This window comes from Saimiri boliviensis, chromosome 11, assembly GCF_048565385.1.
Source record: "Saimiri boliviensis isolate mSaiBol1 chromosome 11, mSaiBol1.pri, whole genome shotgun sequence".
Taxonomy (NCBI): Eukaryota; Metazoa; Chordata; class Mammalia; order Primates; family Cebidae; genus Saimiri; species Saimiri boliviensis.
The window spans coordinates 35179565-35204822 of NC_133459.1; the positions used below are offsets into that span (position 1 = coordinate 35179565).

The 25258-nt window shown below is 47.2% G+C and overlaps 2 protein-coding genes across 5 annotated transcripts in view; both read right to left on the reverse strand.

Annotated features, from left to right (window-relative positions):
* The window catches only part of OSCP1 (organic solute carrier partner 1), a 37182-nt gene extending 26134 nt beyond the window's left edge, over positions 1–11048 (reverse strand). The window contains exons 1-2 of one of the 4 annotated variants that reach the window (XM_074380528.1): positions 10825–11048; positions 2091–2120 (exon numbers count right to left, since the gene is read on the reverse strand). In XM_074380528.1, the coding sequence (XP_074236629.1) occupies positions 2091–2120; positions 10825–10936 (142 nt within the window). In that variant the 5' untranslated portion in view covers positions 10937–11048. The remainder of the gene's footprint in view (positions 1–2090; positions 2121–10824) is intronic. The other 3 variants (XM_074380527.1, XM_003937495.4, XM_010348071.2) reach the window with 3 other exon arrangements.
* A 3503-nt stretch (positions 11049–14551) lies between these two features.
* On the reverse strand, positions 14552–23429 carry MRPS15 (mitochondrial ribosomal protein S15). Its single transcript, XM_003937497.3, has 8 exons — positions 23172–23429; positions 22839–22880; positions 21132–21207; positions 19978–20026; positions 19406–19490; positions 17022–17080; positions 14932–15123; positions 14552–14706 (listed from the first exon to the last, which is right to left on the reverse strand). The coding sequence occupies exons 1-8, from the start codon at positions 23299–23301 to the stop codon at positions 14569–14571; spliced, it is 771 nt and encodes a 256-aa protein (XP_003937546.1). The 5' UTR covers positions 23302–23429; the 3' UTR covers positions 14552–14568.
* Between the last annotated feature and the right edge of the window lie 1829 nt (positions 23430–25258).

Below are 25258 nucleotides of genomic sequence, written 5' to 3' on the forward strand. Positions count from 1 at the left end.
GAAAGAAGATGGAGGCACACGTTAATGTGTTTTTGTCTTGCAGTTTGCTTCACCCAGCCCTTGGTTGAGGCAGATCTATTACGTACCAGACACTGAAATCAACACCACAGGCATGAAAAAGGAGATGTTATCCTTGCCCTAGAGAAGCAGCACATCATCTTTAAGTTAAACCTGAGAAACAGGTTTTTAAACAATTTTGTTATTTTTTCCCTTCACCCTAACATCCCTGAAGAAATAGTTTTAATCAGACCCACCCATTAGTCTAAGTGTTGGTTTTTGGCATGCAAATGAGTTCTGCATACTTCTCAAGAGGCAGGAATATACCAGGAGCCAGATTTGATCAGAAGAGACTAAGGCAGGGGAGGCAAGGGTTTTTTCACTGGAGTTTCAGAAAGCTGGTAATTAGTTTCTTCACATGGCAAGCCTCTAGTCTTGGGTTCAGATTATGAAGTCAGTTTCTGTTCATTATTTTTGAACACTTCTGTTAAAATACTTTTCAATTATTCAATTATGTATATGAAAAGCCCTCAAAAATCCACACTTCACACCTGAAATTCTGCAATGCATCATGGGGTAGGTCAAAAATTGCTGAAGGAGAAGTGTCAAATGATGGTTGTGAAATATAATAAAAGTGTATCAAGCACTTCAATTGGGCTTTTCTTCAAGCCTGGTAAGATGAAATAATTATCTTGATGAAAGCAATCAAGTTTTTACCAATTACCTCTGCTCTAAATTGGCTTGTTAATGGAAATAAGAAATCTGGAGCCAAGAATTAAAAGAGAGGAAACCCTCCTGAATAGTTCCCATGTGTGAATCTTTTCTATGTCCCAGGCACTGGGCTTAGAACTTTGTATGCATTATCTTATTTAAACTGCAAGTCAATTCTGAATTATTATCCTCATTCTTCCCCCCGCCCCCTACCACTTATCCTCAAGTTCTGTATTATCCTTATTCTATTAAGGAGGAAAACTGAATCATAGAGTTTAAAGTCCAAGGTCACACAGCTAGTGATGGACCTGAAATTAGAATGAGGTCGTTTGATTTTAATGCCTGTGTTCTTAAATATTATTATTATTTTTGAAGCGGTGTCTTACTGTTGCCCAGGCTAGAGTGCAGTGCCATGATCTCAGCTCACTGAAACCTTCACCTCCCAGGTTCAAGCGATTCTCCTGCCTCAGCCTCTCAAGTAACTGGGATTATAAATGCCTGCCACCATGCCTGGCTAATTTTTGTATTTTTAGTAGAGACAGTTTTTACCATGTTCGCCAGGCTGGTCTCGAACTCCTGACCTCAAGTGATCCTCCTGCCTCCAGTTCCCAAAATGCTGGGATTATAGGCATAAGCCACTGAGCCCAGCCTCTTAAATATTATATAGGCTATCTTCTCAGCATACTGGGTATGGTGAGAGCATTTAAAATACTGAAGAGTATGGCTGATGATAGGCACAAACCACACCCAAATGTCAAATGACAGAAGGTACCTGAGATATTTAAAGGCTGAGAAAGTCTAAGACTTTATTCTGAGGAGTTGACAACTTTTTCAGGTTTGCTGCTTGTAGTAGGTAAGGGGAAACTGAAGCTTTCGCATGACGACGCCACACTGCATGCATGATGTCATGCCTTCTGCCCACAGTCCTGGCAGTCATGCAGTTAGTTACATGCTTCAGTTTTTCTTGGTTGCTCTGTGTACTTAGGAGAATGGCTCTGGGAGGGTCACTCATGTCGAAGGACAGTTCTTTGGTTATGTGACACTTAAAGTTGTTTTAAGGACTACCAAATAGGATGACACACCCCAAAGTATAGCTATTGCCCTAGCTGTCCCTACAAAGCTTGGAACTGAGAAAAGGAGACAGATCCCTCAGGTACAGTGTGGCTTTTTGGTCAGTTTGCTTAGTTTTCATCTTAAACGCTGTATTTATTTCTCTTAAGTAAAAGATTCAAATGTATAGCCAATATCTCAGCTAAATACAAACTCATGCCTGTTTTCTGACTTTGAACTATTTCGAGTGGTCCCACTTTAAACCCTGCTGATAAAGGCCTGAGTGAACCTGTGGATGCAGACTGAGTACATGCAGCCCGGAGATAGCATACCTCGTTTTCTGTCCAACTCTGTCCATTCATCTACATGAAGCATATAAAGAGAAAACACCAGTTCATGAAGCAAGAACATTATTTTCGAGGAGGCTTTAAACATACCAATTTCAATGACCTTATCTATGAGACTTTTCACGTTTGTATTTAATGTCTAAAGTGAACACACTGCCTTCTATCTGAAACCTTTAAAAGGATGATGAATAAACAGCCTATTTCAAAAAAGCTCAAGAAAGGCTATGTCTTATAGGGAGTGGGCTAAAAGCGTAAACAGGAGGATTAGCTATCCTGTGGTTCATCTTGAAAGGCTCAAGAAATCGTGCTCTCTAATGCTACGAGAAAACATATCATTCAGTAACAGGCTTTTAAAGATGCTAGCCTCCATGAGGAAGAATAATTCCAAGAACAGGCAGAGAAAAGAGTTTCTTTGTGTACAATCTGAGGTTTTTAAATTTTTTGTTATTTTTATTAATGTAAGATTTCCCTTTGTAGAGTACAGATGGAACTGCTTAAATTAGAAAACTTGAAATGTGAATTAAAAGGAAAACATGTCAGCGTTTGTTTCTGTTTTACTTTATATATATATAGATGCATGATTTCCATGTAAAAAGAAAGGAATAATGATAGCACCACTATAAAGAAAGCTGCTGAGGACAAAGGCAGTCGGGGAGATCCCAAGAGGAGACCGAATAAGGAAAAATGCAGTTGGCTAGAGAAATCGGTAAGAGTCAAGACTGTGGGTTGAAACATGGCTCTACTTACTAGCTATATAAACGTCAAGCAACCTGTTTAGCCTCAGTTTCATTTGTAAAACAGGGATCATAATAGCACCTACCTCACAGGCCTATTGTGGGGATAAATGCCTAACACACATCAAATGCTTAGCTGGCTTCTCTTCAAGTTCTGCTTCCTCTACTGAGGGGCATTAGACGCCACCCATAAAAGATGAAAGATGACATTTTTCCTTTCCTTCATTTTTTGCAGAGATTTCAATCTCGAAAAACCACCCCAGATAAAAAAGTTCTATACACATCTGTATTTTAAAACATTTTGGGTCGGGCGCCGTGGCTCACACCTGTAATCCCAGCACTCTGGGAAGCCAAGGCGGGTGGATCACGAGGTCAAGAGAGACCATTCTGGTCAACATGGCGAAACCCCGTCTCTACTAAAAATACAAAAAATCAGCTGGGCATGGTGGCACGTGCCTGTAATCCCAGCTACTCAGGAGGCTGAGGCAGAATTGCCTGAACCCAGGAGGTGGAGGTTGCAGTGAGCCAAGATCGCGGCATTGCACTTCAGCCTGGGTAATAAGAGCGAAACTCCATCTGAAAAAAAACAAAACAAAACATTTTGGCCAGGCACAGTGGCTCATGCCTGTAATTTCAGAACTCTGGGAGACCGAGGCAGGCAGATCACTGGAGGTCAGGCGTTTGAGACCAGCCTGGCCAACATAGTGAAACTCCATCTGTACCAAAAAATACAAAAATTAGCCGGGTGTGGAGGTGTGCACCTGTAGTCCCAGCTACTTGGGAGGCTGAAGCAGGAGAATCTCTTGAACCCAAGAGGTGAAGGTTGCAGTGAGTAGAAATTGTACCACTGTACTCCAGCCTGGGTGACAGAGCCACACTCTATCTCAAAAACAAAAAAATCCCCCCCAAACCATTGTGTAATTAATTGTTTCTTTTGGAAATATTTGCCACCAGATTGTGGCACTAGGGGCGATTTCTGAAGTTATAATTGAAGCATATCCATGGCTTCAATGCATTTATATCAACAGCTCCCAGCTGAGCAGTGTGAGAGCATGCCCAGTGCCATGTCCTAACCAGCTGCAAAGGGTTTCCATTGCAAGGTCACATTCCTCTGGGAAAATTCATCATCTTCCTCCCTCAAGAATCATGGGCTTTTGAAAAGAAAATACTGGGAGAGCAGCACCAAGAGTTTGGTATATACTGTTTTCTTTCTTTCTTTTTTTTTTTTTTTTTGAGATGGAGTTTTGCTCTTGTTACCCAGGCTGGAGTGCAATGGCGCAATCTCGGCTCACCGCAACCTCCGCCTCCTGGGTTCAGGCAATTCTCCTGCCTCAGCCTCCTGAGTAGCTGGGATTACAGGCACGCGCCACCATGCCCAGCTAATTTTTTTTGTAGTTTTAGTAGAGACGGGGTTTCACCTTGTTGACCAGGATGGTCTCAATCTCTTTTTTTTTTTTTTTTTTTTTTTTGAGACGGAGTTTTTTTTTCGCTCTTGTTACCCAGGCTGGAGTGCAATGGCGTGATCTCGGCTCACCGCAACCTCTGCCTCCTGGGTTCAGGCAATTCTCCCGTCTCAGCCTCCTGAGTAGCTGGGATTACAGGCACGCACCACCATGCCCAGCTAATTTTTTGTATTTTTAGTAGAGACGGGGTTTCACCATGTTGACCAGGATGGTCTCGATCTCTCGACCTCGTGATCCACCCGCCTTGGCCTCCCAAAGTGCTGGGATTACAGGCTTGAGCCACCGCGCCCGGCCTTACTGTTTTCTTTGGTACAATGTCCACATCTATCTTTCTGTGGCTTTTTTTTGTTTGTTTGTTTATTTATTTTGAGACAGAGTCTCATTCTGTCATCGAGGCTGGAGTGCAGTGGTAGGATCTTGGCTCACTGCAACCTCTGCCTCCCAGGTTCAAGTGATTCTTCTGCCTCAGTCTCCCGGGTAGCTGGAATTACAGGCATGTGCCACCACGCCTGGGTAATTTTTGTATTTTTTGTAGAGATGGGTTTTCAACCTGTTGGCCAGGCTGGTCTTGAACTCCTGACCTCAGGTGATCTGTCCGCCTCAGTGTCCCAAAGTGCTGGGATTATAGGCATGAGCCACTGGGCCCGGCCTCTGCGGCATTTATATAACTGGTGGTCTAGTGTGATAGACTTGTGGGAATTCAGGGAGGTGGAGTTTTTTTTTTTTTTTTTTTTTGAGACGGAGTTTCGCTCTTGTTACCCAGGCTGGAGTGCAATGGCGCGATCTCGGCTCACCGCAACCTCCGCCTCCTGGGTTCAGGCAATTCTCCTGCCTCAGCCTCCCGAGTAGCTGGGATTACAGGCACGCGCCACCATGCCCAGCTAATTTTTTGTATTTTTAGTAGAGACGGGATTTCACCATGTTGACCAGGATGGTCTCGATCTCTTGACCTCGTGATCCGCACGCCTCGGCCTCCCAAAGTGCTGGGATTACAGGCTTGAGCCACCGCGCCCGGCCTGGAGGTGGAGTTTTAATCCCCGTGCAGGTGTATTTGGGAGTAGTGGTGCTGCAAGGGGGTCAGCTCAGAAGGACAGTGACTCTCACTGATAAAATGGAACTGGCAGATGCTCCTGAAGGCAAGCAGGCTGAGCGTCAGCAGGGGTCTCTGTAGTGCTGTGTGCTCCCCACTCCTTTCCTCCTGAGAATCCAGGGAAGAGAAACACCCTATTTTTCTATTATTTCTCCAGATGACTTACTTATGACAACTCCACTTTAGTTCTCTTTTGAGTGGGGGCAGGCTCAAGGCTATTCAGAGCTAGTTGTTAAACTGAAACTAGAAAAATAAAAACAGAGTCTCACTGCCCTTTGCTTGCTCGTACTACACTGTGATTGGCATGTCTTGGAAAGATCACTTTGTGGCCATATGCCTCAGTTTCCGCTCCTGTAAAATGAGGAACGTAAACAAAATATAATAAGGTCTTGGGCCGGGCGTGGTGGCTCACACCTGTCATCCCAGCACTTTGCGGGGCCGAGGCAAGTGGATCACGAGGTCAAGAGATTGAGACCATCCCAGCCAACATGGTGAAATGCCGTCTCTACTAAAATGCAAAAAATTAGCCAGGCATGGTGGTGCATGCCTGTAGTCCCAGCTACTCGGGATGCTAAGGCAGGGGAATTGTTTGAACCCGGGAAGCAGAGACTGCAGTGAGCCGAGATCACGCCAGTGCTCTCCAGCCTGGCAACAGAGTGAGACTGTCTCAAAAGAAAAAAAAAAAAGGTCTTACTTATATATTTTTTTTTTGAGACGGAGTTTCGCTCTTGTTACTCAGGCTGGAGTGCAATGGCGCGATCTCGGCTCACCGCAACCTCCGCCTCCTGGGTTCAGGCAATTCTCCTGCCTCAGCCTCCTGAGTAGCTGGGATTATAGGCACATGCCACCATGCCCAGCTAATTTTTTGTATTTTTTTTTCAGTAGAGACGGGGTTTCACCATGTTGACCAGGTTGGTCTCGATCTCTTGACCTCGTGATCCACCCGTCTCGGCCTCCCAAAGTGCTGGGATTACAGGCTTGAGCCACCGCGCCCGGCACTTATAAATATTTTTAAGAGGCAAAGGTAGCTTTTATTATTCTCGCTATTGCTTAAAACAGGAGACAACATTCAATATGCAACACTCGATGGTTGCCCCACAGAGCGAGTACTTCCTTTCTGTTGAATGCTAAACTAGAGGCTGCGTTGTGGGGGAGGGGGGGGAAGCTGCAACATCTGCCTTGGCCTTGTGGGAACAGGGATGGCCTCCAGGAGACCAATTAGTTGGATAAGATCATGAAAACATCTAGAAGAAATATGATTTCCATTCAAAGCTTCGAAGAGGACTAGTTTACCAAGTTTAGTGTTTTATAGGCTCCTGTGTACAGGGATCTGTTACAGGGGTTCCCGCTCCAGCAGCCACACAACTCAAAATGGTGGAACTGGTGGAAGAGTGTTTCTCAGCTCTTTGAATCCTATGTTCTCTACCCTATCTCAAGCTATCTTCTACAAAGCTCCATTAGCCAACTACTTTCTGTCATTACTTTGATAAAATCAGTGAGTATCTTGGGTATATATTTTTCAAACTCCTCCCGCTCCTCCCGACCTACCAACCCCCACAAAGATTCTGATATTGTTCCCGAGGTATGGCAGCAGAGTATAGTGGTTTTGGGGACACTGGCCGAGTACGAGCTTTGAAGCCTGATGCCCTGGGCTCAAATCCTTTACTTTTCCTCCTACCAGCCATGTAACTCTGGGCAAATTAGTCTTAGTTTCTCCATCTGTAAAATGGGGACAGTAATATTACCTATGGATTACAACAGGTGTTTAAGAGGAGCCCTCGGTACAAAGTAAGTCCTTAATTTTTCATCATTTTATTGTTGATTGTTGTCATTTAGAGTCAGTGACTGGAGTGGACTGATCAATAGCCCTACCTCCAGTGAACGTCCAGAAGGGCTGCATCAGGCTCTATCTAGTACCTCACATAGTGTTTGACATTGTATCAAAAACTGTGGAATGAATGAGTGTGCTAATGTAAATTACTCAAGATGGCTGAAACTCCCTAAAAACATATTTAGCAAAACCAGAATAAAGGCTATAACTCCTAAAGGTAAAGCTGTCCGATAGTATTCAGAGGGCCTTGCCCAGACCTCCTGTTGAAAGATACCTATTACTCATTCTGTTAAACATAATAAATACATTATTTCATTCAATCCTTATGACTTTGCTTTAAGGTGTGTATGTATATATATATATATATATATATATATATATATATTTATTTATTTATTTACCATTTTATGGAAAAACAGGTTTATAGAGGTTACACCTGAAGGTCATGCAATTAGTTAAATGGTGAAGCTGGAATTGGGAACCCTGTCTGTAAGACTCCAGAAAGTATGTTCTTAATTGCCAATTGACACTATCTTCCAAGATGCAGGCTACCTACCAGTCTGAGGATGCCAGCATGTTACCTGATTGGTGCCACTAGCCTGAGTGAAGTCAGATCACACAGGCACCAAGGAAAACAGAATCTTCTCCAAGAAAAAATGACAATGCTAGATAAAACTGCCAATTTAGGTAATCAGCTCAACAAACATTTACTGATCACTAATTTATTCTGGTCTAGGAATTACGGTAGGTGTTGGAGTATAAAGACGAATAAGATAATCAAGTGGGAGACAGACATATGCACAGATCATTTCAGTATAGTATGGCCAGGGATAAGGTCACGAGAGGCAGGCATGGGGTGCTATGGGACCACAGGGTGCTATGGGAGCATGTGCAGGCCCTTTCTGCATATAGGGAGGCTTCCTGAAGGAGATAATTTGTAGGGATGGGAATTACTAGCAGAGAAACATAAACAAACATGGTTTAGGTGGAGATCTACAAGCAGTTTGGTATTATTCTGAAATAGAAGGCAGGCAGTGGTGGAAGACGGGACTGCAGAGGAAGACAGAGATCAGATTAGGAAGGGCCTTGAAATGTCCTGTGCAGGAACTGGTCTTAACCCAGATGGCAGTGGAAAGGTGACAAAGGGTTTTAGGCAGGGGCAAGTATGGACAGATAAGCATTTTAGAAAGCTCACTGGCTGCAATGTGCTGAATGAATGGAGGGGGTATGCTGTAGGGAGTCCTTTTTAGCTCTTTATGCATGAACTTGGACTCAGTCACATACACACAATAGTTAATATATGAATATGTATGTTCAATTTTTAATTGAGCATACAAAGATTAATGGAGGGCCAGGCGCAGTGGCTCACACCTGTAATCCCAGTACTTTGGGAGGCTGAGGCGGGTGGATCACCTGAGGTCAGAAGTTTGAAATCAGGCTGGGCGCGGTGGCTCAAGCCTGTAATCCCAGCACTTTGGGAGGCCGAGGCGGGTGGATCACGAGGTCAAGAGATCGAGACCATCCTGGTCAACATGGTGAAACCCCGTCTCTACTAAAAATACAAAAAATTAGCTGGGCATGGTGGCGCGTGCCTGTAATCCCAGCTACTCAGGAGGCTGAGGCAGGAGAATTGCCTGAACCCAGGAGGCGGAGGTTGCGGTGAGCCGAGATCGCGCCATTGCACTCCAGCCTGGGTAACAAGAGCGAAACTCCGTCTCAAAAAAAAAAAAAAAGAAGTTTGCAATCAGTCTGTCCAACATGGTGAAACCCCATCTCTACTGGCAATATAAAATTAGCCAGGCGTGGTGGTGCGTGCCTGTAATCCCAGCTACTCGGGAGGCCGAGGCAGGAGAATTGCTTGAACCTGGGAGGAGGAGGTTGCAGTGAGCCGAGATCGTGCCACTGCACTCCAACCTGGGCAACAAGAGTGAAACTCCATCTCAGAGAAAAAAAAAAAAAAAAAAAGATTAGTGGAGAGAATGTTCTCATTGGTGGCCATATCATTTGCCTTTTCAACTTTTCCTCCTCTGCTTTGAGATATAATATTTCCTTCATACTTAATCTAGGAAATTTGGTATAAGCAGTTTTTTGCTGAGAAGGGAGGAAAAGAGGAAAAGGAACAGAGTGGCGGAGTGTTCTGAGTCGTCATTTTTCTGGGGATTAGTGTGGTGTCCACAGGAGCCAGATTTTGCATTTTCTTTCTTTCTTTTTTTTTTTTTTTTGAGATGGAGTCTTTCTCTGTTGCCCAGGCTGGAGTGCAATGGAGCGATCTCGGCTCACTGCAACCACCGCCTCCCAGGTTCAAGCAATTCTCCTGCCTCAGCCTCTTGAGTAGCTGGGATTACAGGTGTGCGCCACCATGCCCAGCTAATTTTTGTTTTGTTTTATTTTGTTTTTAAGACGACGTTTCACCGTGTTGGTCAGGCTGGTCTTGAACTCCCGACCTCAGGTGATCCGCCCGTCTTGGCCTCCAAAGTGCTTGGATTACAAGCGTGAGCCACCACACCCGGCCAGTTTTTATATTTTTAGTAGAGATGGGGTTTCACCATATAGGCCAAGCTGGTCTCAAACTCCTGACCTCATGATCTGCCTGCCTTGGCCTCCCAAAGTGCTGGGATTACAGGTGTGAGCCACTGAGCCCAGCCCAGATTTTGCATTTTCAAAGCTCTCATATAATTATTTTCACAATTGTATTGCCCTCCAATACTTGTGAGGAGAGAGATTTATAACTTTCTTACTTTTTCGTATTTAGCTATATTATTTTAGAATCCCAAATTTCTAGAAATAGCTTCTAACATGTGTAAGACCAATCTCCAGTTTATGTGGAAAGATATTACCATAAAGGAATGAAGAATCAGAACCTGGACCCAGCATGGTGACTCACGCCTGTAATCCCAACACTTGGGGCGGCCAAGGCGGGCCAATCACTTGAGGCCAGGAATTCAAGACCAGCCTGGGAAACATGACGACACCCCATTTCTACTAAAAATACAAAAAGTTGCCGGGGTAGTGGTGCATGCCTGTAATCCCAGCTACTGGGGAGGCTGAGGCACGAAAATCGCTGGAATTTAGGAGGTGGAGGTTGCCCCGTTAGCAGAGATTGTGCCACGACATTCCAGCCTGGGTGACAGAGTGGGATTCTGTCTCAAATAAACAAACAAACAAAAACAAAAACAAAAAAACCCGCAAAAAACCAAACAGAACCTCTTCCTTGAGGGTAAAGAGGATGTGTTTGGACTAGCAAGGGGTATGATGCCAGACGGTGGGTAGCTGGGACTCCTACATTTGGAAGGGACTGATTGATAAAAGAGATTGGGAAATCACCTCTCGCATTTTAAGAGATGGGGAAATTAGGAAGATGAGGCACCCTAAGGTCCACTGGGAGTATCAAATTCCTCTGCTGTGAAAAAAGCTTTTGGGGGATTTGACTCCTGAGGGGCTCCAACTGGATGGGGTTTGTGGCTTGTAAGAAAGGTCCCTGGTTCTAAGAGTGAAGTGTGTAGGGGTGCGGGTCTGGCTGTGGGTGTTAGGGCGATGGGCGATGGTGAGAGGGCCGGGCTGCGGGCTGTGGGTCTGGCTGAGTGGGCCGGGGGCCTCTCACCTCTGCGGGCCTTGTCTCCCGGGATGTTCTGGGCCCGCAGCCGCTGGTCCAGGATGTAAAGCATCTCCCCGCCCAAGTTCAAGAAGAGCAGCGGTAGCGTCCGCACCGACATGGTGCTGGAAGCGAGCTGGGCTGGTGAAGAGCCCCAGGGTTCGGCAGTCCGTGGCCTAAAGGCCAGGCCGCCGCGTCCCAGTAGTCTGGTTGCTAGGGCAACGCCGCGACGGGAAAAGGAAGCCAATCAGAAGGCGGTTTGGTGGGAGGTGCCCTGAGGACGGGCGCTAATTGGCCTGGGCGGCGGACTGTCCGCGGCGCGACGTTGGCCGCAGTTGAGGAGGTGTGCTTTTGAGTCTAGTTCCTCCCTCGTATAGGCGAGGGTCGGGCCAGTGTTTGCGGGTGGCCTTGACACAGCCAGCGTGGAGCTCGGGACCCCGGCGCTGGCGCGGGGCCTCCGGTTCCTATGAGAGAGGAAAGCCCAGGCAGAACAGCTTTAGAGCAGGCTCGGGTCAGAGGGACCTGGGTTGGAATCACGGCTCGTGATTTGTTGCTGTGTGACTTCGGGCAGGCTTTGAGCTTTGACTTCCTCTTATGTAACGGGGAGCTGGCACTCATCACAGGACGGCTGAATCAGTGAGATCATGGAAACGCCCCGAAAGCACTCAATAAAAATGGTAACTGACTTTACTTTAGACGGAGCAAGGATCAGAAGTTCTGAGTCGTTTGCATCACCTCCCTACAATTTACTTGAAGGCCTTCCTGGTTTCATACTCGGTGAGGCAACCCAGGCCCGTCCCGGTGTGTCCAGCTCCCAGAGGTTGTGCGCTGGGGACTCCGGGAAGTTCCCTCCTCGACGCTGTTCCGAAGGCCTCCCAACCATTTTTTTTCCCATTTTTTTCCTTTCCTTTTCTTTCTTTTTTTTTTTTTTTTGAGACGCAGTTTTGCTCTTGTCGCCCAGGCTGGAGTGCAGTGGTGCGATCTCAGCTCACTGCAACTTCTGGCTCCAGGGTTCGAACAATTCTCCTGCCTCAGCCTCCCAAGTAGCTGGGATTGCGGGCATGCACTACCACGCCTGGCTAGTTTTTTGTATTTTTAGTAGCAACAGAGCTTCTCCTTGTGGGTCTGGCTGGTCTTGAACTCCCAACATCATGGCTTACTGCAGCCTAGAACTCCTGGCCTCAAGTGAGTCTCCTGCCTCAGACTCCTTAGTTGGTGGGATTAAAGGCCCCGCTAACTACCTTTTTAGCGCTGTCTCCTGCACCTGGCTACCTCCTCTCTGCTGTCCAGTTGAACTCATTAGCAGGCTGCCTCTTCCTCATAACCACACCACTGGAAAGTCTTGCCCTGACATAACCAAGCTCAAGTCCTTCCCATATTAACACTCTCCTTCCATCTCATATCCCTGCTAGTCTGTTTTCCTTCCTTTCCTTCCAGTGAAGTGTTTAAAACAAGTTGACAACACTCACAACTGGAACTTCCTTAATATCCTCACTCCCCACCTCACTGCAACTGGTATTATTCTCCCTGAACCCCAGTGAAACTGCTTCACCATGAATACTTCTTAGTCCTTCCCTTAACTGATACCTCAGCATTAGGATTATACAGTATCCCACTACTGGTGGCCCAAGGCTTTGTTTAATTTTGTTATTTTGCCTGCTCTGTGCTCTGTTTTTTTTTTTTGAGACAGAGTTTTGCTCTTGTTACCCAGGCTGGAGTGCAATGGCGTGATCTCGGCTCACCGCAACCTCTGCATCCTGGGTTCACGCGATTCTCCTGCCTCAGCCTCCTGAGTAGCTGGGATTACAGGCGCCTGCCACATTTTTATATTTTTGGTAGAGATGGGGTTTCATCATCTTGGCCAGGCTGGTCTTGAACTCCTAACCTCATGATCTACCTGCCTTGGCCTCCCAAAGTGCTGGGATTATAGGTGTGAGCCACTGCGCCCAGCCCATTTTTTCTTGTACTCTATCCCTGGGCAGTTTCATTTACACCCATGGGTTCAACTCGCAAACCTCTCTAGTCCAGACCCCTCTACTGAGTCCTAGATCTAAACTTCCACTTGCTCTTTGGATAGCACTTTAATACACCTTTCTCCCTTTTTGGCTTTCCTCAGTGGCTTCCCTTCTCTGAATGAAGTCCAACGTATTTCTGCAGTGTTATGGGCTGAATGTGTCCCCCCAGATTCATATGCTGAAGCCCTAACTCCGGTGTTACGGTATTTAGAGATGGGGCTTCTCAGAGGTAACTAGGGTTAGATAAGGTCATGAGTAGTCCTCATGATGGGATTAAGGGCCTTGTAAGAGAGAGTGATCTTCCCCCAGTGCATGGAAGGAGGGAAGTGCCATGTGATGACATTGAGAAGGTGGCCTTTCCAAGCTAGGAAGAGTCCTCACCTGAAATTGAATTGGCTGGTACTTTGATCTTGGAATCCCCAGCCTCCAGATCTGAAAAACTGAACTCACAATAAAAATCCTGTCACCTAATCTACGGTATTTTGTTATGGCAGGCTGAGCAGATGAAAACACCCAGAAAGCTCTACATCACCTGGTATTTGCCTACCTTTCTGACCTCCTATCTTCTCACTATTGTCTTTGCTCTGTTTTAGACAGTCTTCCTTGGGTTCTTCAAACATACCAGGCATGCTCAGGCTTCAAGGTGTTGGTACTTAACCTGGTGTAAATGGATGGGCTTTATGGGGAAGCGGGTATCCATAACTCCCTAGAATTTATAAGCAGTGCTTTGTGTATTTACAGGTTCCTGGGGGTAGGACTTGTAGTTTTGATCCCCTACCCCTGATACACTGCTCTGATCTCTCCTCCTCCCATCTACCTTCCACGCCGCTGTTGCTTAACTGTCTAAAACACAGACCTGTTATCATCATTCCTTTAGTTTTTTTTTTTTGAGACAGCATCTCGCTGTGTCGCCAGGTGCCAGGCTGGAGTGCAGTGGTGTGATCTCGGCTCACTGCAACCTCCGTCTCTCAGGTTCAAGCAATTCTCCTGCCTCAGCCTCCTGAGTAGTTGGGACTATAGGTGCATGCCACCACGCCCAACTAATTTTTGTATTTTAGTAAAGACGGGTTTCACCGTGTTGGCCAGGATGGTCTCGATCTCTTGACCTCGTGATCTGCCTACCTTGGCCTCCCAAAGTGCTAGGATTACAGGTGCGAGCCACCGTGCCCAGCCACTCCTTCTTCAGTTTTAAAACTTTGTCTCCCCACTGCCTAATGGACAGTGTACAATCTTCTCAGCCTAGCATATAAAGCCTCTCACACCTCAGCTTCAGCTTTTCAAGCTTTATTTTTTATTCTCCCCAGCCTCTGAACACAGCATGCCTCTCTCTCTAGACTTCTTTGCCTTTGTACTTGCAATTCCTTCTGCCCAGGAGCCTTTCTCTTCCTGTCTGTAACCAGTGAACTCCTACTTATGCTTCAGGGCCCAGTCCGGAAGGCATCTCTTACAGCTGTTCTTTTCTCCCATACAGCCACACTTCCACTGTGCTGTCACGTACTCTGTCTTCCCTCTACTGAAACATATATCACCTGGATGACAGGTAATTGTTTGTATGAGTGTGTGGGAGGTGTGTCATGAGTGTGTGTCCCTGGTAGGTGAGGGCAGGGACTCTGCCTCACACAACTCTGAGATCCCAGAGCTGAATCAAAGAATAAATTTCTCCTCCTCCTTAGACCAAAAAGAGCCCCACTGTCTCTCCTATCATTCATCAAGACAGAAAGCAATGATTGAACAGAATTTATTGGTTGTCTCTGAGTATCTCTGGTTCGGCTTTGGCAGGGCTGTCTGGTTTCCTTTGCTTTGCTTGTTTTTGGGCTGCTGCTGCAGCCTGTAAAGCTCTTTTTTGCTTCTTCAGCTTTTGAGTCTCCTGGAAAACCTGGGGGTAAAAAGGGGCAGCAAAAGACCTCATGATCCTATGTAAAATCTAAGACTTGGAACAGGTCGGGGTGGGAACTATCACCCTCAGATGGTAACCACAGCCTTTCTCCATGGGGTTGGTGGCCTGTGACCTCATTGGATCCATTCCAGGGCCCCCTCCCTTCTGCTTCCTCCATCCCAGTCCCTCAGGGGGGCCAAGCAAAGCAGCAATTCTGACTCGTACCCGAATGCACAGAGCCTTCTTCGTCACGAATCGGCGGTGGGCTCTTCGGTAATACAGAGGTGGGAAGGTGTACTCAATTCCCAGCTCCTTGCATATCTTCTCATAGACATCATAGTTGGTGTTACGGAGGTTTTTGAGCATCTTTTTCCTCTGGTCGATGCTCATCAGCAGATAGCGTTTGTGGGCTTTGTCCTGTAAGAAAGTCTCATTATTTTTAGTATTATGTAAGTGTTACTGTTGTTCACAGCAACAAAGGATGGTCATTTTATCACTTTATTGAAATTTCTCAATAATCTTATGCAAATATTAATGCAATTCTGAGAGACACATTGTCATTGTTATTCCCATTTTACAGATGCGAAAATAAAGGTTTAAAGATGTTATCTGATTCACAAAAGGTCCTTAGGACTAAGTGCTGAGACTGGGTCTTGAATCTCTATCTATTGGTCTGAGTTCAAACCTCATGCTCTTTCTCTTACATCACCCATTCAGACTCTCCACAGCTTAGCCAACTGTCAGCTGGGGTAGAGAGGAGGGAAGGCTTTGTGCTCCTCCTGGCAATGCCTACCCACATCTGGCTGCTGCCCTGTGAGGGGCCTCTGCAGTGGAGCTGCTGTTCCACACCCCAAATAAGCAAAACCATGATCTCCAAGAAGCAGGCTTCAAGGAACACTGACCTCAAGTGCCACGTGTGGTGCTGGACCAGTCTATATTCACCATCATGTGTTTTACTAAAAATAAGAGCATTTGCCTAATTACAGCAGCTCTGTGCCAGACACTGCTGAGATACGGTATAACGGTTAAGAATATGGGCCTGGGAGACTGCCTTGTTTCAAGGTCTCCACATATCATTTCCCAGTGGATGCCTTGAGGAATAACCTAATCACTCCATGACTAGATTATTCCTCATTAAGATGGGAAAGAAACATAGTCATGAGGTCAGGTGTGGTGGCTCATGCCTGTAATCCCAGCACTTTGGAAGGCAGCTGGATCACTTAGGATCAGGAGTTCGAGACCAGTCTGGCCAATATGGTAAAATCCCGTCTCTACTAAAAATACAAAAATTAGTTGGACGTGGTGGCATGTGCCTGTAGCCCCAGCTGCTCAGGAGGTGGAGTCAAGAGAATCACTTGAACCTGGGAGGCAGAGGATGCAGTGAGCTGAGATTGCATCACTGCATTCTGGCCTGGGCAACAAGTGAGACCTGTCTCAAAAAAAAACCCCCCAAACCAAAAACAAACAAACAAAAAAGACAGTCATGAGAGTCAAATGAGACACAGAGCCTGAAGACTTTATACGCATCACATTGGCTGTTATTATTTCACATAATCCTTGCAATCCTGTGAGCAGGTATTCGTGTGAACTCTATCTTACTGAAAAGAGAACTGAGGCTGAGACCTGTAACTTCCCTAACGTCGCACAGTGAGTTAAGTGTAAGTGGCAGAGCTGGCATTTGAACTCCGGGCAATCTGACTCCATTCATGCATTCAACACATATTTACTGAGCACTCAGCATGTGCCAGACACAGTGATCATGCTCTAAAGTTTGTGTTTTTTTTTTTTTTTTTTTTTTTTTTGAGACGGAGTTTCGCTCTTGTTACCCAGGCTGGAGTGCAATGGCGCGATCTCGGCTCACCGCAACCTCCGCCTCCTGGGCTCAGGCAATTCTCCTGCCTCAGCCTCCTGAGTAGCTGGGATTACAGGCACGCGCCACCACGCCCAGCTAGTTTTTTTGTATTTGTAGTAGAGACGGGGTTTCACCATGTTGACCAGGATGGTCTCGATCTCTCGACCTCGTGATCCACCCGCCTCGGCCTCCCAAAGTGCTGGGATTACAGGCTTGAGCCACCGCGCCCGGCCTTAAAGTTTGTGTTCTTAACCCCTGGTGACACTCAGCATGCCCTTGTAAGGCTCCAAGTCCTCTGGCGGGAGGAGAGAAACATGTTTCCCACGGAAGCTGAGGGGTGGGCACTCTGGTGCTATAGCCCACTGGCTTCTAAGCCTCTTTCTCTGGACCCAGAGCCCTTCCCCTCCCAGCCCCTCTCCCCAAGGCTGCTGCTGTTGAACTGTGAACGACGCCCAGGGTTTACCTTTCGATGTTTCTGCATGTGTTCTTCATAACTGCGGATCTTGACGGTCAAGGCAACAACTGAAACCACAAACCACAGAGGATGAGAGTTGGGCACAGAGGAAGGAAAGGCCCAGGCCTGGGTTACGTTTTAAGAATTCAAGGAGTAACAATTACCAATGCTCTGTACAGCTCTCTATCAATCCCAATGCACTCTGAATTTTAGGATTTCAAAGGCTTATCTTAAAGACATTATCTTTCCTTTAAAAAGCAAAATTCAAGGAAGGGGCATCCCTTAATATGATAAAGATATCATCCAAAAATCATAGCAAATAACATTCTTTTTTTTCTCCTTTTTTTTGAGATGGAGTCTCCGTCTGTTGCCCAGGCTGGAGTGCAATGGCACGATCTCGGCTCACTGCAACCTCCATCTCCCAGGTTCAGGAGATTCTCTTGCCTCAGCCTCCCAAGCAGCTGGGATTACAGGCACCCACCACCATGCCCTGCTAATTTTTTTTAGTAGAGATGGAGTTTCACCATGTTGGCCAGGCTGGTCTCAAACACCTGACCTCAAGTGATCTGCCCGCCTTGGCCTCTCAAAGTGCTGGGATTACAGGCATGAGCCATCGTGTCCAGCCACAAATAGCACTCTTAATGGTAAGACTATCCATTTAATTCAGGAATTAGACTAGGATACAATGCTTTCGTGGTTAACAATTCAAGACTGTACTAGAGGTCCAAGCCAATGCAGTAGTATTTTGGCACAAGTAAGATTCTAAAACTGTCAAGGGTCTACTCCTTGCCTCTCCCCTTCCTGCTGCCACCTTTATCTCCATACTTTGATTAATGAGTTTTCAGAATTACCAGCTCCCACTTGTCTCTCAAGAATCTGGAATATCCTTCTTTTAGGCATCCTCTTATTTAATTCCCCCCTGTACTGCAAAGATGCGGCAAAAGCAGCAGCTGGCCCCAAAGAGGCTGTCACAGCAGCAGGCCCTTCCCAGTACACATACTGAGTTCTGGGAGCACTGCACAAAGTGCAGTGAGAACCCGGGCCCTGACCACATGGCTCTGTCACACACTACCTTAGGTGTAGAGTGGAATAACACAAAGATGGGCTTTGGTTCCTGAGGGGTTCTCTAGAACAGACACTATGCTAGAAGCAGCTGGCCTTCCGGAAACTGAGTATTAACAGAAAGGCAGAATTGACACCTGTGAGCTGGGTGCAGTGGCTCATGCCTGTAATCCCAGCACTTTGGGAGGCTGAGGTGGGTGAATCGCCTGAGCTCAGGAGTTTGAGATCAGCCTGGGCAATATGGCAAATTCCTGTCTCTACCAAAAATACAAAAATTAGCCTGCCATGGTGATGCATGCCTGTGGTCCCAGCTACTTGGGAGCCTGAGGTAGAAGAATTGCTGGAGCGCTGGAAGTTGAGGCTGTAGTGAGCCATGGTCACGCCCGCCACTGCATTCTAGCCTGGGTGAGAGAGACTGGTCTCTAAAAAAAAGAGGATCCCAGTAACCACCTTGCCAGTCCAGGACATTTGTTCCTGCCAGCCTGGGGATTTCAGTAGTGATAATGCAGAAACGGGTGAGGAAAGATAAGCAGGGCTTTGTGGCTGAGATGGTCCCTAGCCCAGGGCTTCAGCAGGGCAAGGGAAGCTGAAACTCATCTTCTCAAAAGGGGCTATGGAGGACCCTGGAGTCCAGTTCTCAGTGGGGTTTTAGTAACTAAGACGAACTCAGCAGACTTGAATCCCTGGCAGAGGGAGGAGAAAAGAATGAAGGCAGGAGGGTAGAAGAGGAGGCGGCGGCTGTAATAAAGGCCGATGGCAAAGGAGAGAGAGTGTGCAGACCCCAGGCAGGTCTACTGGTCTACCTCACTTGCTCTTGTGGGCAATGAAAAGAAACTGCACCCAAAGAGAGGGGAAAGTGGTGGCACTTTTCACTCATGTCTAATGAAGACTACTGCCAGTTCCAGCCTGAACCAAAGTAGGAACATTATTCCCTTGGGAATGCACCATGGTGCCTGTCTGGCACATGAGGGTTCAGTAAATGTTAGTCTTACTATTATTATCACACATTGTGAGCTTTAGTTTCCAAGGTGTATTCACATCCTCTAGCTGGCTCTCACAATGCTGTCATGAGTTGGGTAACATTACCTCTGCCCTGCTCTCCCTTATTCCCCCATCTCCACACAAGGAAGCAGAGGCTCCAAGAGAGGGTTGGTGACTTACCCAAGCTTACACAGAAGTACAAGGCATAGAGTCTAGTTTTCATTGCCCTAGGTCCTCCATGTCCTTCCCTTTCCCAAGCCACATGTGAGTGTGCTTGTAGACAAGAGCCCTAGATCAGGTCCCAGCTAGGGCTCCCCTAAACCCCCACTCCCCAAGGGTCCCCGACCAACTTCGAGCCTCCAGGGATCTGGTGTCCTCAGGGTTTTCAACAATCTTTTTCATCAACTGTTCTTGTATGACTTTTAGCTTCTCCTTCTGTTGAAGACAGAGACAGAGAAGATCTGTGCAGTCTGCCACCTCTGAGAACTAGCCCTCCTCCCTCCTCCCGCCAAGGCCCTGGCTACAGTTACAGCAACTAGGGACATAAGGCTCAGGGCCCGACTTTACTCTGCTCACTGTGGCCTTGACCAGCCACGTGGCTATCCACATCCAGGTGAGCCCAAAGCCAAAGTCACTGACAGGAGAAATGACCTGTTGCATGAATGTTCCCAAAGCTTGCTCATTCATTTACACTTATTCATTCATTCATTGAGCACCTGTTTGTCAGATACTAGGGGTATGGTGGGGGAACAAAAGTGTCCCTGCTATGAAGATGCTCTGTCTAGGGATATTGACAAGTAGACACACAATGACAGTGGGCTAAGTGCTGTGACTGGAGAAGCATGGGATGGGTTGCTAACCAGGGTAGGAGGGAGTCCCAGAGAGGACTGCGGGAGGCTGAGGCTTGGCAGAGGATGCTCACCTTTTTGGCCATTTCCAAAGACAAGAGTCTTTTCACAACATCACCAACCCTGTGGGAAAACCACAGCAATGAGACAGACATGGAGGAGAGGGGGAGGGGGAAACAATGCTGGTTTCATTTTAGTTTGAAAAGCAAAGATGATTGAAAAATTCCTTCTGCAGCAGATCAATCTCCCTGGAGGTGGGGAGCCATTTCCCAGGAATTAAAAGTCAGTGTGGATCTGGCTTGCTGGGTGGAAGACTATAGAAACTGGGGCTGTCAGCTCGAGTGTTCTGGTCTCATCACAGGGAGGGCAAGGAGAGGATTTCCATTTTAGCTACAACATGGTTCAATGTGTTTTGACACATTTCAAGTTAAATTGCACACCGAGAAGGACTGGAGGGACTGGCCAGCTCCCACAACACTGGACAGGAGCTGAGCAGAGGGCCTCTGGCTTTGGTGTCAGTCAGCCCTGGATTCCAACTCTAGTTCTGCCCCTTAAAACTGTATCACAAGCCGGGCGCGGTGGCTCAAGCCTGCAATCCCAGCACTTTGGGAGGCCGAGGCGGGTGGATCACGAGGTTGAGAGATCGAGACCATCCTGATCAACATGGTGAAACCCCGTCTCTACTAAAAATACAAAAAATTAGCTGGGCATGGTGGCGTGTGCCTGTAATCCCAGCTACTCAGGAGGCTGAGGCAGGAGAATTGCCTGAACCCAGGAGGCGGAGGTTGCGGTGAGCCGAGATCGCGCCATTGCACTCCAGCCTGGGTAACAAGAGCGAAACTCCGCCTCAAAAAAAACAAAAAAACAAAAAAAACAAAAAAAAACTGTATCACACTGGGCAGCTTGAAAATCTATAAAATGGGTCCACAGAACTTTTGTGAGGAACAAGAGATGAGAGATTTCTACAAAGACCTGTGAGGCATGTAGCTTCTTGGAATCTAGTGGTACAGGGTCTTCATCTAGAGTACCAAAAAACCCCCAAGTAGCCGAGCTCCATGAGTACCATCTGCCTTGCTGACCACCCATCCGCACCACACCTGGGCCCCTGCCTCCTTCTATATCAAGCTTCAACTACAGCAAGCCAAGTCTCAAAGCCACTGTCTTTCCCCATTCCCTGACAGTCCTCCCAGGGTCCCCTGACTCCTCTACTAGGTTTCTTCCTGCTTACTTCTCAATTCCAGGGACATTCTGGTAGTCTTGGAGCAGCGTAGAAGGAGGCAGGTCATCATCTTGCCTGGGCTGGACTGTTAAGTAAATAAAGGGATAGAAACCCAGAATCAACCTCACCACCCATCCTCCCAGACTTGGCTCTTCTCACTCGCTCTCCAACTCTGGAAGAGACATCCAGGGTCTCAAGCAAAGCACTGGGTATCTCTGGACTCAGTTTCTCCTCTGCAAACTCTGTGGGCACCTGATTTGATATTTCATATTGGGAGTTGATGGCTTTTCCCAAGACCCTACACTGTGCCTGTATCTTTCACACCCCTATCTGGCTCTACAGTTCTCAGATCCCCCACTAGGATGCATCCTCCTGTGGACAGGACAGAGTTTGACCTTTGAATCCACCATAGTCTGGTCCGTGGCTCAGCCTAGACAAGGCACTCAACAAACACTTGCTGGCTGACTGCATAAATGAAATAAGGGGGTTGAGGAAAGGCAGCTAGCTGTATGATGCCTGAAATGTAAGCACCGAGTAGAGATCACAGGAAAATCTCAGTCTTGATGTGTGCACCTGTGCTAATCCTTGGAGGTGAGGGAGATGCAGAGGGTAAATGGATTTATCCTCTCCAGTCACACACTGCTATGCAAATAACATTATCAGGCATCTTCTGTCTGTAACAGCTCAAGTTGGTTCTGATAGGGAGGCAGAAAAAACTATTGAAATATATTAATGGCAATAAATTCTACTTTAATTTTTGTAGAGATAGGGTCTTGCTATGTTGCCCAGGCTTGTCTTGATCGTGGCCTCAAGTGATTCCCCCAGCCTTGGCCTCCCAAAGTGTTGGGGTCATGTCCAGTCAATCAATTTTTACTTTTTTTTGGGATGGAGTCTTGGGTCTGTCACCTAGGCTGGAGTGCAGTGGCACGATCTCGGCTCACTGCAACCTCTGTCTCCCAGGTTCAAGTGATTCTCCTGCCTCAGCCTTCTGAGTAGCTGGGATTACAGGAGTGCATACCACACCTGGCTAATTTTTATTTTTTATTTTTAGTAGAGACGGGGTTTTACCATGTTGGCCAGGCTGGTCTCGACCCCCTGAATTCAAGTGATCTGCCTGCCTCGGCCTCCCAAAGTGTTGGGATTACAGGCGTAAGCCACTGAGTCCGGCCCCAGACAATAAATTCTAATATATATTATTAATATATTTAATTGAGCATAATGCTAAGGATGCTTTTCATGTGTTATCGATGAATCCTAACAATCCTTGCAAATGGATACTTTCACACTCACTTTAGAATTAAGAATCAGAGACAGGAAGTACCTCGCCCCATATCATTTACCTAATAAGAGGGATCTGAATTACTACGCGGTACTGACTTGCAATGGGAAACTACATCTTGCATCTCAGAAGTGCAGACAAAAAAATGCCATACTCTAGGTAGAGCCTGGGTGATGCCAGCCATGCATGCACTCCCTCTGGAAAGTTCATTTTCACTCATTCACCTGTAAAGCTCCTGCTCCCGCCCTTCACACCCCTCTCTCCCCATACAGGTTGCAGGCCTAGGCTTTTGTGTAAGGTGGACGTGGGGGCTCCTGCTCAGGACCTCTGCCTCACCCCATCTAGTGGGTCTAACTCTCCACATCGGTGCCCTTATCCACCCTAATCCTTACAGGAGGTCGTTCTTCCGCCCCAAGTCCCACCCCAGGAACTCCTACCTGGTTTCCGGACGACATATCTGCGCGTGGCCTGGAGGAAACCTAAGGGAAGAGAGAGGGCTGAGGCCTATCTGCTTAAATAGTCCACCCTCAATGCCTTTCTGTGCCCCTCACATTGCCCGTCCGCCACTGTCTATGCGCTTCTGAGCCTAAACGCTGCCCCATTTCTTCCCTACCCCTTGTGTCTCACACCTTGTCTCACCTCTAGCGCAACCACCACCCTTTCTCCCTCATCCTGACGCTTACATGTCCCCTATTCCTGTGCTCCCTTCTCCCCTATCTCTGCCGAACCCTGTTTCCCTACGCGCCCAGTCCCATTTCTCAGCTCCTCACTTCGAGGCTGCAGGCCCCACTGGTTGGAAAGAAACGTGGCGCTCCCACCGCCCGGCAACCCGGGGCCTGGGGCCTGGGTGACTGCCTGGGTCCGAATCAAACTCAACACCCTCCACGCGGCCCTTAGCATGGTGACTTCTAACCCCCGCGGGGCCCGCGCCGCGGCCGCCGTTCCCTTTGCGGCACCGACCCGGTTACATGGGCGCCGCCATGCTGGCCCAGGCTCGACCAATCGAGGCAGTTGCGATACCGGAGCAGAAGAAGACCGAGAGAATGGATTGGCGGGCGGGACTCTGATGGCGGGGCGCACGTTCCAGCCGCGCGAAATCGGGGCGTGGTCGTGTGCCCACGTTTAACTGTGTGCTAGGGTGCTGTGTAAATTCTAAAATGCCGCTTTTTGGAGGGCGTGCAACCTGTCCTTTATCTCTCAGTATTCCCTGGCCTTGGGACGGGGTTATTTTGGGAGTTCCATGGCGCCTGGGAGTAGCCTTCTACCGCCAACCCAATCCCCTCTCCACACCTCACCGCACCCCTCAGTCCCTAAGTCAAGGATAGGGCCCTGTAAGAACTACTACTAGGTTTCAGCCTTGTCTCTGGCAGCCTCGTAGCCTGGAGACTAAAGTCGCTGATTTTGGAATCGCACAGCCCTGGTCTGGAATCCTAACTCAGCCATTTACTCAACGTGTGATCTTGTGGGCAAGTCACTTAACCTTTGTGGGCCCTGGAGGGATGGTAATAACAATATCTCTCTTTCAGGTTGTTGAGAGGATTGACTGAGGCAGTTGTATGCAGAGCACCTGGTATATAGTGAGCATTTAGTAAATCTTTTTTTTTTTTTTTTTTTTTTTTTTTTTGAGACAGAGTCTCACTCTGTCACCCAGGCTGGAGTGCAGTGGCACGATCTCGGCTCACTGCAACCTCTGACCCCCGGGTTCAAGCGATTCTCTTGCCTCAGCCTCCCTAGTAGCACCTGCCACCGCGCCCGGCTGATTTTTGTATTTTTTATTTTATTTTATTTTATTTTATTTTTTTGAGATGGAGTTTCGCTCTTGTTACCCAGGCTGGAGTGCAATGGCGCGATCTCGGCTCACTGCAACCTCCGCCTCCTGGGTTCAGGCAATTCTCCTGTCTCAGCCTCCTGAGTAGCTGGGATTACAGGCACGCGCCACCATGCCCAGCTAATTTTTTGTATTTTTTTTAGTAGAGACGGGGTTTCACCATGTTGACTAGGTTGGTCTCGATCTCTCGACCTTGTGATCCACCCGCCTCGGCCTCCCAAAGTGCTGGGATTACAGGCTTGAGCCACCGCGCCCGGCCTGATTTTTGTATTTTTAGTAGAGACGGGGGTTTCAACATCTTGGCCAGGCAGGTCTTGAACTCCGGACCTTATGATCCACCCCCCTCGGCCTCTTAAAGTGCTGGGATTACAGGCGTGAGCCACCGCGCCCGGCCCGCATTTAGTAAATCTTTATTTTCTTTCTTTATTTTTTTACTCTGGAAGTTGAATGCACACATTGACAATCATTCTCCCAGAGCATTTAGTAAATCTTAATGGTGATGTTATTTGTGAAATGAGTGGTGTAAGGGTGAATACAAATTAGAAGAAAAAGAATTTTATTTTCCATGGCGCAACAAGGGAAAAGACTTCTTTCCCTCACTTTTCTGAGAGATTTACTTTAGAGAACTTGTAATTGTGAATACCTTCTCTACTGCTTTGCGATGAATGTAAATGTTTTTAAAAGGTAAATAAACCTCTTACCAGTTTTACAACCCCGGAATGTTTTTTTTAAGGACCTGGGAGCCATCCCTTTGAAATGTAACAATTGAGGAGGATAGTGGTCTCTTTCTCAGCTCCTGTGGGAGGGTAGGAGCCTAACTTCAGTTGGTGCCTAACTAGCTCTTACTTGCAACCTACCTCTTGTCATTAAGATAGAGGAAATCGATTTTTCCTTTGGATAAAGGCAATTAGCAGACACAGGTGGCTGCCATTTACTAGGTAAATTTAGAGTGAGGTGCTGCCAAGTCCTCTTACTTGAGGACCAGTTATCGTTTATCTTGAGAAAATGGATACAATAAGTCGTATTCAC